Source organism: Chrysemys picta, chromosome 5 (assembly GCF_011386835.1).
Source record: "Chrysemys picta bellii isolate R12L10 chromosome 5, ASM1138683v2, whole genome shotgun sequence".
NCBI classification, from domain to species: Eukaryota; Metazoa; Chordata; order Testudines; family Emydidae; genus Chrysemys; species Chrysemys picta.
The window spans coordinates 10,748,345-10,766,272 of record NC_088795.1 but is presented as its reverse complement, the minus strand read 5'-3'; the positions used below and the strand labels follow the sequence as shown (position 1 = coordinate 10,766,272).

The following is a 17,928-nucleotide window of genomic DNA, read 5'->3' as shown; positions in this document are numbered from 1 at the left end:
CTGCCAGGGGTCTCTTAGGGCAATGTAGATATACCCTCTGTGCCCACAATCACAGGTTGCAATGCTAGAAGAAGCCAGGCGAAGGAGCAGGTGCTGGCAGGAAAGATAAAGAGAAGGGTTATTCTCCTGCTGCTTGAACAAGAAACTTTAGTTTTACTGCAACGTAAACTAGGTGAGGTCATTCCAATTGGGGGTATAGTGCTGACATCATCTAGCTACCTCACTTTAGACATGGCCTGGTCTATGATACAAAGTTAGGTCAGGTAAGCTGCCTTACATCGACTTAGTTGTGCACATGGCTACGCTTAAATTTGTCTCTCACTGATGCAGTAACACCACCTCCCCTAGTGGTGTTGAGCCGTTGGCGTACTGAGGTCGAACTGCAAGTGTAGACGCTGCATTACTTATATCAACTAAGGGCTTGTCTATATTACCCGCTGGATCGACGGGCAGCGATCGATCCAGTGGGGGTCGATTTATCACGTCTAGAATAGACGCGATAAAATCGGCCGCCGAGTGCTCTCCCGTTGACTCCGGTACTCCACCAGAGCGAGAGGCGCTGGTGGAGTCGACGGGGGAGCGTCAGCAGTCGACTCACCGCAGTGAAGACTGAGTTATTCATGTAGCTGAAGTTGCGTAACTTAGATCGATACCTTCCTCCCCCCCCCCCCCAGTGTAGACCAGACCTAACAGTCCTCCAGCGTTGTGCAATGCCTGACACTGATGGCTCTGGTCACACTTGTGAGCTCACCACTGCCCAGGGGTCACTGAGACCGGAAGGCACCTTCCCCTTTAAAGCCCTGCAGATTTTTGAAATGGAGGAGGATGGGCAACATGTGAGTAGAGGCGGGGTGTCCAGCGTTTCTGCAGGCTAGGACCTGTTTGAGACTCTACTGCAGTGCCGTCAATCCTGGCAGTTGAGCACGAGTGAGTCTGACGTCTGGGAAGGAACCTCGGGTAAGTGTTTCCACATTTCCACTTAGCAAAGTAGGTTTCTGTTTGCTTTTGATCTAGGAAATTACACACAAAAGGTTGACGTTAAAAGATCATTAGGATTGCAAAGTCAAACACTCAGAAGTTGGGAAAGTCAGACTTAAAGTTGCTACTGCAACCTAGATTCAGCCCTCTCATGCATATGCATTATGAGCACATTCTGTTTTTCCCACCGGATTCCCACCTCACTCAGTGCAGATGATGATAGTGCTCAGGGAGTGAATCAGGATTGTGCAGTGACGGAGGCTGTTGTCTGTAGGACCCCTGCATTATTTGTTGGAGAAGTTGGAAGGTGTGTACCTATTGTAGAAATTGGGGGACAGCAGGCCTAAGCACGCCCATAGTTGGGCCTTTCCCCTTAGTTGGGGGGGAAGGGACCAGTGGACCTGGGCCACAAATGTGTACTGGGGGCAACAAATGGAAAACAAAAACAAAACAGGAACAGGAGTGAAAATTCACAGGGCAAAAATGAGGGACCCGGGGGGGGGACACCGAGCAGAGCCCCTGACAGTGCCCACTGCTCCCCACAGGCCTCCAGGGAGTCAGTGGGACACCACCCTGAGGAATGCTGCTTGGAGGTGTGAACGAGCAAGGGACCAGAAATAGGCCAGCACCGGGAGGAGGCTGATGAGCAGGTCCTATGACTTTGTGGGATCACTGATGGGGTGTGACAGGATCAGGAGGTGCGGGGAAAAGTGCAGCCAGAACCTCAACAAGAGGTTCTGGAGGAGCCGGACGAGGGGCTGCAGCCCGACACACTCTACACAGGTGTCGTGGGAGTTCATGAATCACGCCAGGTACACACCTGTGCTCACAGATCCGTGAAGGCGCAACCAACTAATATAGGGCCATATGAAACCTGCATTAACGAGAACATGGATGGAATTGTGGAATCAAAACAATAACATGGAATCCAGCGATTAAAAAAAAAATCCAGCAATATGCAAAAAAAAAAAAAGATGCTTTCCCGCCACGGCTCTGGGGTCAGAGGAGATCTCTGCCTCCCGCCACGGTCCCAGGGCCAGAGGAGATAGAATTAATATTTTAAAAAATGTAAAAGAACAAAATCAGAAAATAATAAATACGAAAATCCACAATAATAAAATGGATTTCATGGGACCCTACTAATATCTCTGGTGGGCCCTGGGACCACAGTAGAGTACAGACTGGCCCACCGGGGTTCCTTGCCCTCCTTGGGTGGAAACAGGTTCTGCTACTAGTTGTTGGGGTGGGATTCGAGAGCGAGGAAGTGAATAGTAGAGAGCATGAGTACATACAGATGTTTCCTGGGCACTGTTCAGAGGCGGACAGGCTTAACAGTGAATTCGTTTTTCTGACTTGTGATCACTTATACCTTAAGTTACTATTAATTTTAGTTCTCTAATCACTTCCTCTATCTGTCAAGATGAGGTCTAGAATTGAATTCCTCCGTGTTGGATGCAACATTTTTTGAGTTAAGAAATTGTCATCTATTATATTTAGAAATTCCAAAGGTGGTTACTAATTGTGTGTTCCTCATTTTTTGGATTCCCAATGTAAGAAACTTGAGATCTGATTTGCAGAAGTGCCTAGCACTAGGAGCTGTGATGGAGGTCAGTGGGAGCTGTGCTCTGAATATATAAAGTGCTATAAAATGTTAAATTCTCTGAAAAGTCAAGCCCCAGGCTTCCCAAATTGGGCAACCAGAATTAATGGACCCCTCTGACAATTCTGGTTTTAATGTCTATGCCTAAATTCCCCACGAGTCAAATGGGACCAGTAATCCCACCTCACAATACATTAATTAATGCTTGTAAAGTACTAAGATATTAAGATGAGTGCACCATAGAAAAGCATATGATGAAATTAATAATTCTGTCTTCAGAGCAGCATTTCGATGGTGTTCAGTAAATAATGCAGGAGCGATTGAATGATGAGGATAAAAAGAAATATTCAGGGAGAACACTCTCCGTCCTGTGCACTGGCACTGGTAGAGGGGCATTGCTGGCACATGATGACATATATCACCTGCACAGCTATCAATGTGATATATGCCGTCATATGCCAGCAATGCCCCTCTGCCATGGACATTGGCCAAACTGGACAGTCTCTACACAAAAGAATAAATGGACACAAATCTGACATCAGATGATAACATTCAAAAACCAGTAGGAGAACACTTCAGTCTCCCCGGATACTCAATAACAGACCTAAAAGTGGCAATTCTTTAACAAAAAAACCTTCAAAACCAGACTCCAATGAGAAACTGCAGAACTGGAATTAATTTGCAAACCGGACACCATCAAATTAGGCCTGAATAAAGACTGGGAGTGGCTGGGTCACTACAAAAAACTAATTCCCCTCTCCCCCCGGCTGATACTCACACCTTCTTGTCAACTGTTTGAAATGGGCCACCTTGATTACATTGACCTCATTAGCACTACAAAAGTGATTTCTACCTCTTCTTGTCAACTCTTGAGAATAACCCACCTCCATCTTAATTGAATTGTCTCGTTAGCACTGACCCCCCCCCCCCCCGTAAGGCAACTCCCATCTTTTCATATGCTGTGTATTTATACCTCCCTACTGTATTTTCCACTTTATGCATCTGATTAAGTGGGTTTTAGCCCACGAAAGCTTATGCCCAAATAAATTTGTTAGTCTCTAAGGTGCCACAAGGACTCCTTGTTGTTTTTGCTTAATTTTATAAGTGTTGACTATGGAACTTTAACGTCCTTTTAATGTAGGGTTTTTATTTTTGTTTTGTTTTGTTTTTGGATGTAATTTTTAAAAAAAAACTTAAAAATTGGAAAAACAAAAATTTCATCCGATGGAACCATATTGACCCCCCCCCATGTGGTGGGTCATCAGCAGGGTGGGATTGTTAGACCCATAGCACAGTCCTCTACTACTTGAGCTAATAGAGTAACTGGTAGCAGTAGGAGGTTGTTATCTTCTATATGGTCCTGCCACTAGAAAGGAGCTGGAGAAACACTTTCAGATCAGTTGATTTCACCGACCTTATTAACACAATGGTACCAAACATGAGGGTTTTTATACTGTACCCCAGAATCTAAAGATTTCTTTACAATTTACAAGTGATGAACCTATTAAGAGGCATATGTCCTATCTTTCTAAACTGCCTTTAGAGAAGTTTTTGTTTGTTGGGTTTTTTTTGTTTATTTTTTGTTTTCATATTGTCTAATTCATTTAGGCAAAACTTCAGAACAAGTGACCCATATTTTTTTAAAGGTTGGCATACTATATTTCTTAAACTCTGTAATGTCATTTTTATTTCAATAGACCTATTCCTCTTTGGTTAAGACAAAATCAAACTTGTATGGAGGGGAGCTCGGGACCTCTGCCTTGCAGCAGGATGGTGAAGTAGGGGCTTTGGCGCAGCGGGGAGGGGGGACTTGGGGCTTCAGCCATATGGGGTGCCCCTGCCAGGCTCGGGGCTGAAGCAGGAGTGGGGCTGAAGCCCCGACAGGTGCCTCCCATGGGCCGGAAGTCCTAAGCCCCAGCAAGCGCGCCCCAGCTCTCGAGCTTCTGAAGATTGTCTTATGTGCTTCGAGGGTCAGTAAGTTTCGCCACCCCGATCAATAGCAAGGACTGGACAAAGTAGCTACCATTTTCCAATCACTGAGAGAAGCCGGGTTAACGGCAAACCCCACTAAATGTGCAATAGGAAAGGAAGAAGCTCATTACCTCAGGGACAGAGTCAGTGGAGGACAAATCTGCCCCTTGGTGGATAATGTTCATGCCTTACAGGTATACAAGGCACCCATGACCAAAAGGCAAGTGCATGTTTTCCTAGGCTTAGCTGGCTACTACTGCCGGTTCATACCCCATTTTGCCACCATATGCCGGTTCATACCCCATTTTGCCACCATAGCATTCCCGCTATTGACTTACCTCGGGATGCCACCCCAACACGGGTGCTGTGGAACCTGCGAAAGTACCTTTCAAAAACTCAAGACCATACTCTGCAGACACCTCGTGCTGTATAGCCTGAACTTCAAAAAGGAATTTGTACTACAAACAAACACACAGGCGGTAGGACTAGGGGTGGTCTTTTCTCCAAAGATAAATGGAGAAGAACACCCAATAGCTTGTATCCACTTGAAACTCTTCCCCCATGAAAAATGTACTCAGTGATAGAAAGAGAGTGCCTGGCTGCCAAATGGGAAATAGAGAGTCTTTGATACTACCTCCTAGTGTAGATAAATCTCTGATAATTTTCATATGACTTTACATTGTGCCTCTTCATATAACCTTGTGGTGGGGTCTACCCACGTGTGACCTCTGTTTTCATGGGACTTTGTATCAAAGCCTCATTTAGAAACTTTGCATTGCCCTTGGTATAATATTATAGCCCCTAAGGATAGAATAAGATGGAAGAAAAATTTCTTTTTGCTAGCAGTAGAACAAGAGCTCTCCCCCACCACTCTTAATCAATTGCCCTGTTGAATGAATGAGGTGTGAATGAGGAAGGCATGGAAGGCAGCACCTCCAGACAGCCTCAACTGTTGGAGAGGGGCTGGGAGCCAGACCCAAGGACAATAAAACGTGTCAAGTGGGCTCATTAAAGACAAGCAGACATACCAACGGCCTCGGCCTCCGGGGTTAGAAGCAAGCACCTTCTTTTGGAAACACCCTCTTTGCAGCATTGGGACAACACTCAAAAGAAAGCAGCACAAAGGACCAATGGACACAGACACAGAGTTTGAATCCGGTATAGATTTGCATAAGAGGAAAGCTGCTATAAAAGTGACAGGTTTCAGAGTAGCAGCCGTGTTAGTCTGTATCCGCAAAAAGAACAGGAGTACTTGTGGCACCTTAGAGACTAACAAATTTATTAGAGCATAAGCTTTCGTGGACTACAGCCCACTTCTTCGGATGCATCTGAAGAAGTGGGCTGTAGTCCACGAAAGCTTATGCTCTAATAAATTTGTTAGTCTCTAAGGTGCCACAAGTACTCCTGTTCTATAAAAGTGAGGTGTCTTGCAGAGAACCCCGGGTCTCGTCTTGTCAACATGGGAGCATCGATCCGGATCGGCAGAAGCCCGGCTCCACCCCATCCCCCATCTAATTCTCCTGGCCAGTGAAGTTAAGGGGAGCAACTAATTGGTAACAACAAGACGGAGTGTGTTTGTGTGTGTGTGTGAGTGTAAGTGTAATATATTATATGCATATAATACTGTGTTAATGAATACATGTATTACTAATAAATGTGGCGTTTTGTCTTATTCCCCCTAAAAAGATCCTGTGCAGTACTTTAAGTACAACATTTTGGTGGAGAATGCGAAAGGGGGAGCAAGCATAGAACCCACAGTTATTATAAAACTGGTGTGCACACCGCCAGCGTTAGCAAGCCTGGCACTATAGGAAAAAGAACGAAAACTTTCAGTTAATTAACTAAACTCTGAAGGATATAGGAGTTTAGGTTTAAATTGTGTTCATGACTGAGCTAAAGAGGTGAACTTAGTGTTTCTCACTCTGATCCGGGGAAGGATTAACCAAACTCTGAAGGATATAGGAGTTTAGGTTTAAATTGTGTTATAGAGGTACATACACACACCCTCAGCCGTAGCAAGACTGAGCTAAAGAGGAGAACTTAGTGTTTCTCACTCTGATCCGGGGAAGGATTTGTATAACCTTGTGGTGGGTCTACCCACGTGTGACCTCTGTTTTCATGGGACTTTGTATCAAAGCCTCATTTAGAAACTTTGCATTGCCCCTTGGTATAATATTATAATATTATAGCCCCTAAGGATAGAATAAGATGGAAGAAAAATTTCTTTTTGCTAGCAGTAGAACAAGAGCTCTCCCCCACCACTCTTAAACAATTGCCCTGTTGAATGAATGAGGTGTGAATGAGGAAGGCATGGAAGGCAGCACCTCCAGACAGCCTCAACTGTTGGAGAGGGGCTGGGAGCCAGACCCAAGGACAATAAAACGTGTCAAGTGGGCTCATTATTCTATCCTTAGGGGCTATAATATTATACCAAGGGCAATGCAAAGTTTCTAAATGAGGCTTTGATACAAAGTCCCATGAAAACAGAGGTCACACGTGGGTAGACCCACCACAAGGTTATATGAAGAGGCACAATGTAAAGTCATATGAAAATTATCAGAGATTTATCTACATTGTCCCCCTTTTGACCTCTCAAGAACAATTCTTGAGTGGTCACCATATAAATCTTTTGTATTTGTTGCAAACAAACCAAACAATTATAACCAGGTGAATATAACTAAAACCATTACAATTGACTAAACACCAGATATAACATAAACACAAATGCAAACAATTATAATTATAATAATTGGAAATACAACAAAACCATTACCATTCCAATAATTGGGTACATTGACAAAATGAGGCCCACGTTTGATGCTTCAATAGGCATTAAACAATAAAAGTTACTGAGGTTAGGACCTTCTTAAGCACACACAACAAATAAGATTTTGTAGGAGTACCACAGTTGTTATGCAGGGTTAAGCTGATTTGGACTTAAATTAACATTTAGTTGCTAAAATGTTGTAGAATTCCCTATTTTTAACAGGTGTTCTTAGAGGTTTCTGGGGACCTGAAAGATGGGGCCATACAATTATGGGCCAAGGTCTTACAGGTTATGGAGGCCCAAGAACTACCCTTCAGGGCTTGGGGAAATAGAACCAGAGTGCATAGAGGAAAGTGTGGAATTAATAATAATACAAGCAAATGTAACTAACAATACAAATGTATCAAGAACAAAAATTAACAACAAAATGATTATTAGAGAACCTAACAAAACAAAATAACCCTGATGCACTGGGGACCAAAGTCTTTTGGACACAAGGGGTGATTGATAAATTGGATAGACATGGGGGAAGTAGAGAGAGGAAAAGACATTTGCCCTGTCTAGTGTAGTATCCCCTCTTTTTCTGGACCCAATGCTAACACAGGACACCACCAGAGACAGACACAGAACATGCAACACAGAACACTGAACACAGACTTTGTCATGACACTATAACCATGGTATTTTATAACTCTTCAGCTGGTATCAGCTCTCCTGATGTTCTGGTTCAGAGCCTGAAAGATAGAAGCTTGGAAACAAATTAGCACAGTGCTTTCACCCTGGCAGAACCTGCTTGGTCTCTGCCACAGTGTGTTTGGTACTTGGGGCTGCACAAATGCTAATTAAGTGGTGCATTTCTTGTGAGTGTAAATCCTCCCTTTTTCTCAGTAAAAGGGCGTTAACACTCCATCTAGAAAAAAAAATCTGTTTTAAAATCTCCAGCCATTTTGCCATGGCCTGGAGATCTGAGGCAGAAGCAGGCACTGTTGTTAACTGTTTCAATGGCATTTTGGCCCTGGGAGGAGGAATTTACCCAAATATTTCAAATATCCCCCTTCCCAATCTCCAGAGGGGTCCCAAAGGTCTGCCCCCTTCTGGGGTCTTAAATGTTTCTTCTCCTGATGTTACTGCTGCTGTAAGATTTGAGAGTGCTGTTTTAACTCTCTGTACCCAACCTGTTTTCCAGTTTCTCTATCTGTTGCTTGCCTGGGCCCGATCCTGCTTTTTCCAATAAACAGTTCCTTTCCATGGGCACAAGCCTTGTTCCACTACCAATTTAGCAAGGAGGGTGGGCTTTCCAACTAGCCCCCACCCTTCCTGGTCCCATTCCTTAAACATTTTTTTCAAAATTGTGAAATTACCACAATATTACTTACAAAAAACAAACAAACAAACAAACAAAAAAACAAACAAAAAACCATAAACCACACTACACTGCCCAAACTCCTATATCCTTCAGAGTTTGGTTTAACAGAACAAGATCTGCATCTTCTGTTTTTAACCCACTCTGGGCCAGAGGGAGAGACGCTAAGCTTCCCTCTGTATTACTCGGTCTGCTACCACCGAGGGTTCATACACCAATTATACAAATCCTTCCCGGATCAGAGTGAGAAACACTAAGTTCTCCTCTTTAGCTCAGTCTTGCTACGGCTGAGGGTGTATGTACCTCTATAACACAATTTAAACCTAAACTCCTATATCCTTCAGAGTTTGGTTAATTAACTGAAAGTTTACACTCTTTTTTCTATAGTGCCAGGCTTGCTAAAGCTGGCGGTGTGCACACCAGTTTTATAATAACTGTGGATTTTATGCTTGCTCCCCCTTTCGCATTCTCCACCAAAATGTTGTACTTAAAGTACTGCACAGGATCTTTTCAGGGGGAATAAGGCAAAAACGCCACATTTATTAGTAATACATGTATTCATTAACACTGTATTATATGCATATAATATATTACACTTACACTCACACACACACACAAACAAGTTGTGCAGGCCTGCACTAGAGAAAGCAAGGTCTGCTATAAAAGGAAGAATATACAGAAGGAAGGGGAGGCAGAAAAGCCTGGGCTAGCAAAGGGGTGACAGCCCTGCACCAGGCTGCCCCATAGGTGCCGACTCCGTGGGTGCTCCAGGGCTGGAGCACCCACGGGGAAAAATTGGTGGGTGCTCTGCACCCACCGGCAGCCAAGCTCCCCTCCCCACTCTGCCTCCCTGTCCCACCTCACCTCCACCTCCTCCTCTGAGTGCGCCGCATCCCCGCTTCTCCTCCGAGTGCTTGCCGCCGCAAAACATCTGTTTTGCTGCATAACAAGCTCTGGGAGGCAGGGAGGGGGGAGGAGCGGGAACACGGCGTGCTCAGGGGAGGAGGCGGGGAAGAGGTGGGGCTGGGGGGGGGATTTGAGGAAGGGGTTGAACTAGGGGCAGGGAGGGGGCGGAGTTGGGGCGGTGACTTTGGGAAAGGGGTTGGAACGGGGGAGGGAGCGGGGCACAGTGGAGTTGGGGCAGGGCCGGGGGCAGAGCAGGGTCGAGCACTCTCCGGCACCAGCAGAAGTCGGCGCCTATGGGCTGCCCCCAAGAAAACAGCCAGGAGACTAAAGCTGACTGCAAGCCATAAAATTGTAGGGTTGATAGACTTATTTGGAGGTGAGGGTCCAGGAACCGCCCTGACTGAGAACAAACTAAGGAGAGTCATTCAGGAGAAGCAGAACCGCCCCCCGACAGGACTAAGTGTTATCTAGACCATCCCTGACAGGTGTTTGTCTAACCTGCTCTTATATGTATTAACACTTCTTTATTCTGCTATTACTAAGATTTTGTAAATTATGTAATGACTTTAAAAATACAGTAAATGCCTGAAATCATATTTTTTATAAGAATGCAAGATTCTATCTATGTATTAAATGCTTATCCTTTACTCCTTCGACCTTAAGGCTTTATTTAAAATGGACTAACTGCATAGGGTTACCATACGTCCGGATTTCCCCGGACATGTCCAGCTTTTTGGTGCTCAAATCCCTGTCCGGGGGGAATTTCCAAAGAGCCGGACATGTCCGGGGAAATAGGGAGGCATAAGCCAGGGTCCGCCCAGCACAATCCGCCGGGTCCGCAGCGCAGCCCAGCTGCCCCAGCTACAATGCTCAGGTGGGGAACGGGGGGGGGGCTCGGGCTTCCCTCGTCGCCGGGGGCCCCCCGGCCACTGGGGGACCCTTCCTGTGGCCCCATTGCCCCGCGCAGCTTGGAACCCGGCACCGCAGGAGCTGTTTCTGGCGGGGACAGACAGGCCGGGGAACGTGCTTGGCGGCAGGAAGGAAGCTGCGGCCGGGGTTACAGGGACCCGCGCTGCCGAGCGTCTGAAGCCCTCAGCAGGCAGAGGCTGCCGGGGGAGCGGGGGAGCAGGGCAGGCGGGGGCATAGAGGCTGTAGGGCGAGTGGGGAGCAGGGGTCACAGAGGCTGCAGGGGCAGAGTAGGCTGGGGGGTGCAGGGCAAGTGGGGAGCAGGGGTCACAGAGGCTGCAGGGGCAGGGGGGCGCAGGGGCAGGGCAGGCGGGGGGGCACAGAGGCTGTAGGGCGAGTGGGGAGTATGGGTCACATAGGCTGCAGGGGTGGGGGGTGCAGGGACTGCAGGGCGAGTGAGGAGCAGGGGTCACAGGCTGCAGGGGCAGGGGGGCGCAGGGGCTGTAGGGCGAATGGGGAGCAGTGCTCACAGAGGCTGCAGGGGCAGGTGGGTGCAGGTGCAGGGGCAGGGCAGGCAGGGGGTGCAGAGGCTGCAGGGGCGGGGGGTGCAGGGGCTGCAGGGTGAGTGGGGAGCAGGGGTCACAGAGGCTGCAGGAGCGGGGGGGTGCAGGGGCAGGGCAGGCAGGGGGTGCAGAGGCTGCAGGGGCAGGGGCTGCAGGGTGAGTGGGGAGCAGGGGTCACAGAGGCTGCAGGAGCGGGGGGGTGCAGGGGCAGGGCAGGCAGGGGGTGCAGAGGCTGCAGGGGCAGGGGCTGCAGGGTGAGTGGGGAGCAGGGAAGCACTTAGCAACCCCCAACCAAGATCAGAGCAGGAGGGAGGAGGGGGAATGCAGGGTGCTCAGAGGAGGGGGCAGAGTTGGGGAAGGGGCGGAGTTGGGGCGGAGCCAGGTTTGGGGAAGGGGCGGAGTTGGGGCAGGGCCAGGCCCCCGTGGAGTGTCCTCTTTTTTCAGTGTTGAAATATGGTAACCGTATAACTGCATATAAAATATTTTTCTCTAAAAATGCCTGTTATCACATATGTATGTATTAACAATGTATTTGGTCATTACTAAGATTTTGTGAATGTAGTGACTTTATTTAGAAATGTACTGTTAAAATGATTTTTCTCTAAAAATGCATTTTAACACATCTCCTTTAATCTTCTGTCATTCAGACTTTGTACAATAAATGGGTAAAATGGACATTTTCCTCTAAAAATTAAAAGGTGTGAAAGCTATATTTATTCAATTATTTCTAATACACCCAATAAAGATAAACTTAAATGAAAATTTTAAAAAAATCAAAATGGCTGACACCAAAAATACAGGTCTCCAAAAATGAGACCAAAAGGCAAAAAGGAGTGTGTGGAAACATGTTCAAATTTATATGATGAGAAAAAGGTAACAAGGTTAAACTACTAACCTCAAAATATAACATCAGCAAATAAATCTTTAGGATAAAGAATTCTTAAATCTTTCCTAACACTGTCACTTCCTTTCTTCTTCAAATCTGCTCTTCCAAGGAGCTTATGTGTTTTGTTTTGTTCCTTCAAAGACTTTCTGGTGATGAGATGGCTCATTAAGCCTGCACTAGCAAAACTCTTAGACATTACAGAAGTACAGTCACCCAGACATATTTTTCCAGCAAGAGAGAAACAAAGAGGTGTGGTAAGATAAACACAACTCCTTTTTGGGGAATAATGTCCTAGGGAATTCTTATTTCAACAGCAGCAGAGACAGGAAAAATGCTAAGTGACAAAGATTTTTTGTACAGTGTATGTAATCATACTTTAAAAATGTAGAAATAAAGTGCTGTATGATACGCTAGCAGAAAAGTTTCTAAACAATGGCTTTCAGAATTTTCTCAGAGGAGGAGGTTGGCTATCAGTTGGCTATTGATAATTTATTCATTGTAGTGTGATAGTACCTAGGTATTCCTTTAGAGAATCAGGGTCTCAGTGTGCTAGGTGCTGTACAAACATGTAAGAAAGAAGAGAGTTCTTGCCCCAGAAATGTTATAATTTACAACATGACAGGCAGGATGCAACAGGCTGTCAGGACAGACAAATGGGGCAGGGAACAGTGACGTGGAGATGAATTAAACTTGTACAGTTCTTGGTCCTCTATTTCCCACAGAGCATGAAGATGTATCGTCGGAGGAACTTAGTAAAGTTAGGGACTTCTGGATAGGAAGTGATACCCTAGTTGGCTGTTAAGCAGGTACAGTTTGATGCCTCTCTGAGCACACAGTGCAGCTGGGAGGATGAGATGGCAACATGGATAGAGTTGAGCAGAAAAGCAGAAATACCAATGGACTGTTTCTTAGGTGGTTACTTATGGCTTTCATTCCTGTTTTAGGCTGGCGTCAGGATGGAAATGGAAGAAACTAATAGAGTTAAAGTGCAGAAAAAAATAAGATCAAATGAGAAGCTACCATACATGACAGCTGTTGGTGCAGAAGCAAACCCTTTGAAAAAATTTACCATCCCTAAAATAAGGAGGACTGCCGATAAAGGTACGGTAAACTGGTAACAAAAATCAAAACGGAGCATTTTTGTCAAGTGAAAATTGTGCATAACCGTGTGTAAGTGATGTGTGTTATTCCAAAGCTCAATCAATAAATGGTAAAACCTCAAGCCTTGAAATCAACTGACTTGTTTCATATTTAGCACCTACCAGATATTGTGAACCGAGTTGATTAAAGCTCAGAAAAACCTGCATGTTACTTCAATCACCCTGACATCTGCTGGGCAATACAGCTGTGCACAGACAATCCAGGAAATTTTTGGAGAGTGTTGGGGCCAACTTCCTGGTGCAACTGCTGGAGGAACCAACTAGGGGCCGTTGACCTGCTGCTCACAAACCAGGAAGAATTGGTAGGGGAAGCAGGTGGCAACCTGGCCAGCAGGGACCGTGAGATGGTAGAGTTCAGGATCCTGACAAAAAGAAGAAAGGAGAGCAGCAGAATACAGACCCTGGACTTCAGAAAAACAGACTTTGACTCCCTCAAGGAACTGCTGGGCAGTATCCCCTGGGAGGCTAATAGGAGGGGGAAAGGAGTCCAGGAGAGCTGGCTGTATTTTAAAGAAGCCTTATTGAGGGCGCAGGAACAAACCATCCCAGTGTACAGAAAGAATAGCAAATATGGCAGGTGACCAGCTTGGCTTAACAGTGAAATCTTCGGTGAGCTTAAACACAGAAAGGAAGCTTACAAGAAGTGGAAACATGTACAGATGACTAGGGAGGAGTATAAAAATATTGCTTGAGCATGCAGGGGTGTAATCAGGAAGGCCAAAGCACAATTGGAGTTGCAGCTAGCAAGGGATGTGAAGGGTAACAAGAAGGGTTTCTACAGGTATGTTGGCAACGAGAAAAACATCAGGGAAAGTGTGAGACCCTGACTGAATGGGGGAGGCAACCTAGTGACATATGATATGGAAAAAGCTGAAGTACTCAATGCCATTTTTCCTCAGTCTTCACAGACAAGGTCATCTCCCAGATTGCTGTACTGGGCAGCACAATATGGGGAGAAGGTGAGCAGCCTTCAGCGGTGAAAGAGCAGGTTAAGGACTATTTAGAAAAGCTGGACATGCACAAGACCATGGGGCCAGATGGAATGCATCTGAGGGTGCTGAGGGAGTTGGCTGATGTGATTGCAAAGCCATTGGCCATTATCTTTGAAAACTCGTGGCAATCAGGGGAGGTCCTGGATGATTGGCAAAAAGCAAATATAGTGCCCATCTTTAAAAAGGGAAGAAGAGAATCGGGTGAACTACAGCCTTACCTCAGGCCCCAGAAAAATCATGGAGCAGGTCCTCAAGTAATCCATTTTGAAGGACTTGGAAGAGAGGAAGGTGATCAGGAACATTCAACATGGATTCACCAAGGGCAAGTCGTGCCTGACCAACTTGATTGCTTTCTATAATGAGATAACTGGCTCTGTAGATATGGGGGCTTATGGGGAGAGGCTGAGGGAACTGGGCTAATTTAGTCTGCAGAAGAGAAGAGGGCGGTGGGATTTGATAGCAGTCTTCAACTCTCTGAAGGAGGGTTCCAAAGAGGATGGAGCTAGGCTGTTCTCAGTGGTAGCAGATGACAGAACAAGGAGTAATGGTCTCAAGTTGTAGTGAGGGAGGTCTAGGTTAGATATTAGGAAAAACTATTTCACTAGGAGGGTGGTGAAGCACTGGAATGCGTTACCTAGGGAGGTGATGGAATCACCATCCTTAAAGGTTTTTAAGGCCCGGCTTGACAAAGCCCTGGCTGGGATGATTTAGTTGCTCCTGCTTTGAGCAGGGGGTTGGACTAGATTACCCCCTGAGATCTCTTCCAAACCTAATCTTCTATGATTTTATGGTTACAGACTTAATGAATATCTTGAATTTAAAATATATTTTTTTAGTTTTGTCCAGTTTTGCCAACACATCCAGAAAACCCTTCTCAAATGTCATATGTTCTGTTACATATGAGCATCAATACATGGAGTTAAAGAGAGAGTTTGTCAGTTTCTGAAATAGAGGAGATGCTTTCTGTTGAAGTCAGGTCCTACAAAGTGGTGACTTAGAACCATTGGCCTGAAACGTACCCACAGGGTCATGGACCATGGACGAAGGCATAACCACACCCCCCTCAGTTATTTTCTCTGCCTGCCATTGGACCAGGAGTGTAGAACCATTTCTTGTGGGGGCTTTGTGTATTTGGTATTGTGTTGTTTGTTTGTATTGTGTAGAAAGGTTTAATTTTAGCTAGTTATGGCAGTTAACACATTTCAAGATGGCTATGGTGAGTGAGCTGTGTGTAGCCTCCTGTCAGGCTCTTGTTGGCCTGCCAGTCATATAGTTCAATTTGTCACATTGTGCATTATTCAGTTGTACTCCCCCTTTGCCTGAATTTAGTTCAATCCAGTGGAGCTCCAATCCAAGGTGCACTCCTCACTCACTCTACCAAGCAGTGTGGGGAGCAAGGAGACTTGGCTCTGTGGATGACACCAGGTCTCCCTCACATGGAGAGTTCTGAGGAGCTGTGGGAGAGGAAGAGAAAGGAGTCCTCCTCCCTCCCAGTAGTCAGGAGGAAGGGAGAAAGCCGAAGACTCAAGGTGAAAGGAGAAGTGGGAATAACAAGTCCTCAAGCCTCCCTAGTCTGTCGTGTAAAGGAAAACTTTGTGTATGTTCTTTGCTTATATATTTACTCAAGAATCTCCTCACTTGTACCCGCTAGTTGATTTTTCTATAATCCCTCAAACCGGTATTGAATTCTCCTGTACTGGGGTGTCAAACGTTTGGCACCCAGACCCTTTCTCTGGCCCACAGCTTCACCCTTCAGAAGGGTCAGACCTGCAGTTGCCGACTGTAATTTATCCTGCTCGGCATGGTAGATCCTCGCTCCTACTGAGTGCCCAAATTACCATACCTTTGACATCACCCTCTTCCTGGGGAGACTGGCCAGGGGCTGCTCCCCTTCCTAGCAGCTGTGGACTTGGCCACAGCCAAACCACAGTGAGGCCGGATTATTGCGACTCACTGCACCTAAGAGTGGAGCTGCCAACCCTGAACATGGTCTTGTTGGTACAGAATGCAGATCCCTGCCTACCTAGGACACCCATTGCTCTGCTCTCTGTGCTGGCTTTCTGTTGAGCATGGACCATACACTTAATGCTGATATTCTAAACCTTCCATGGGATTGATCCTAGCTACCTGAGAGATTCTCTTTCCTCTCTATGAACACCATCTCTTACAACAGAAACCTTCCTTAAGAGCAATGAACTGTACTGTTATGTGAGACATACGAGACAGAACTTTCTCAGCCGCTGAGCCAAGATCCTTGGGCAAAGTAATTAGCATGACAAATGGTCTCCGAACAGACAGCAAAGGCACATTGTTTTAACGTATCCACTGTGCCACGCTGCCTCGCCCTTGGTTAATGTTTGCCATAATTAATTTAACAGACTTAGGGCTTGTCTACACATAAACCACTACAGCTGTAGTGCTTCTGTGAAGACACTCCCTGTGCCGACGGGAGGGGTAATCCATCTCACCGGGAGGCAGTAGCCAGGTCGACAGAAGAATTCTGTCATCAACCTAGTGCTGTCTATACCGTGGTTAGGTTCGTTTAATTGCATTGGCGAGGGGTGTGGATTTTTCACACCTCTGAGCGACATAGTTATACTGACCTAATTTCCTAGTGTAGACCAGGCCGTAGTGAATTTGCTATCAATGAAATCTACTTATGTCCGTCTGCAAAGGGTATTGGAAAATCCATCATATATTCACCATTTCCTTTGTTGTGTTTCTAGTTTCTTTAACACCCTGCTACACTAATCAGAGGGAATATAGCAGCATCAGCCATACTCTGAGCCAGTCTCGTCTCAACACAGGATGTGACCTGCAGTCCACATGGCAGTTTGGTGAGATAAAACTGGTACACAATGAAGATCTGGAAAAAAAATTTGCTGCAAAGAGGTAGGTTATTGCAAAAGGAATGGCAGTGAATTCACCATGGTGACTTTTCCTGACATATCCCTTTGCTCTTAATATTCTTTCATCATTTCTTTCCATTGTGAGACCACCTTCTTCCAATGGCAAGTCAGGGATGCCAGCGTACCATGGTGCTCACTTTACAAAGTATCCTTCTGGGCATTCGCTTGCTGCGTAATATGACTTCCATTACTTTATTTTGTTTTAAATCTCATCCCCGCTTTTCCTGCCTCCTTTCTTTATCTATCTACATGTTCTTTATTTACAAGATCTTCAGGAGACTGTGGGCCAGGTTCTCTGTCCTGCTACATTCCCTTTGCAGAGTCTGGCCTTGTCCCCCCCTCCTGATGATTCCTACGGGTGCTGCTGGCAGACCTAGAACTGTAATCTTCCTGGCAGCTCCAGGCACAGGGAGCATGTTGGTACAAAGGAATGGAGAGATGGTGCGACCGAAGTGCACTGCCCCCGGCTATCTGCAGACAGTCCCTTGGGCACCATCCGTCAACAGTTGCAAATAAGAGCAGACCCCAGGCGTCATTAACTTGTGCCAGGTAGAGGATCAGGGAGCAATAACTGGCTGTGACAGTTTTCCCTCCGCCGCAGCCCATCTCCTTAATCTTTGAACAGCATAGGCAAGTTATGCGATGTGACTATTCATTAATAATGTCCTTGGTTTTTGTAGTTTCATGCCAAACATTTAAAAGCATATCAAATAGAATAAAATCTACAAAATATCACCTATGATAGGGCAAAGCACATACCCATAACTGGCCAGAAGTTTCCAGTTTTTTCCTGTTACTTGATCAGGTAAATTGGTCTATCCACATGTGACACTTCTGTTCACTGGCTGGAGGTGAGGATGAGATCAGCCCTGAGGGAGGGCAGGTCTCTTAGGGAATTACTGGGGATGGAAAACCGCTTTGCAGGAC

At 45.9% G+C, this 17,928-nt stretch overlaps 1 protein-coding gene across 3 annotated transcripts in view; it reads left to right on the top strand.

The window, feature by feature from the left end:
- The window catches only part of TEX15 (testis expressed 15, meiosis and synapsis associated), a 93,306-nt gene that overhangs the window by 10,228 nt on the left and 65,150 nt on the right, over window positions 1-17,928 (top strand). For all 3 annotated transcript variants that reach the window (XR_010601202.1, XM_024110115.3, XM_042856306.2), the window contains exons 2-3: window positions 12,885-13,041; window positions 16,819-16,984. Coding sequence is in view for 2 of the 3 variants with exons in the window: in XM_024110115.3 (XP_023965883.2) it covers window positions 12,897-13,041; window positions 16,819-16,984 (311 nt within the window). In the remaining variant the exon portion in view is untranslated. The remainder of the gene's footprint in view (window positions 1-12,884; window positions 13,042-16,818; window positions 16,985-17,928) is intronic.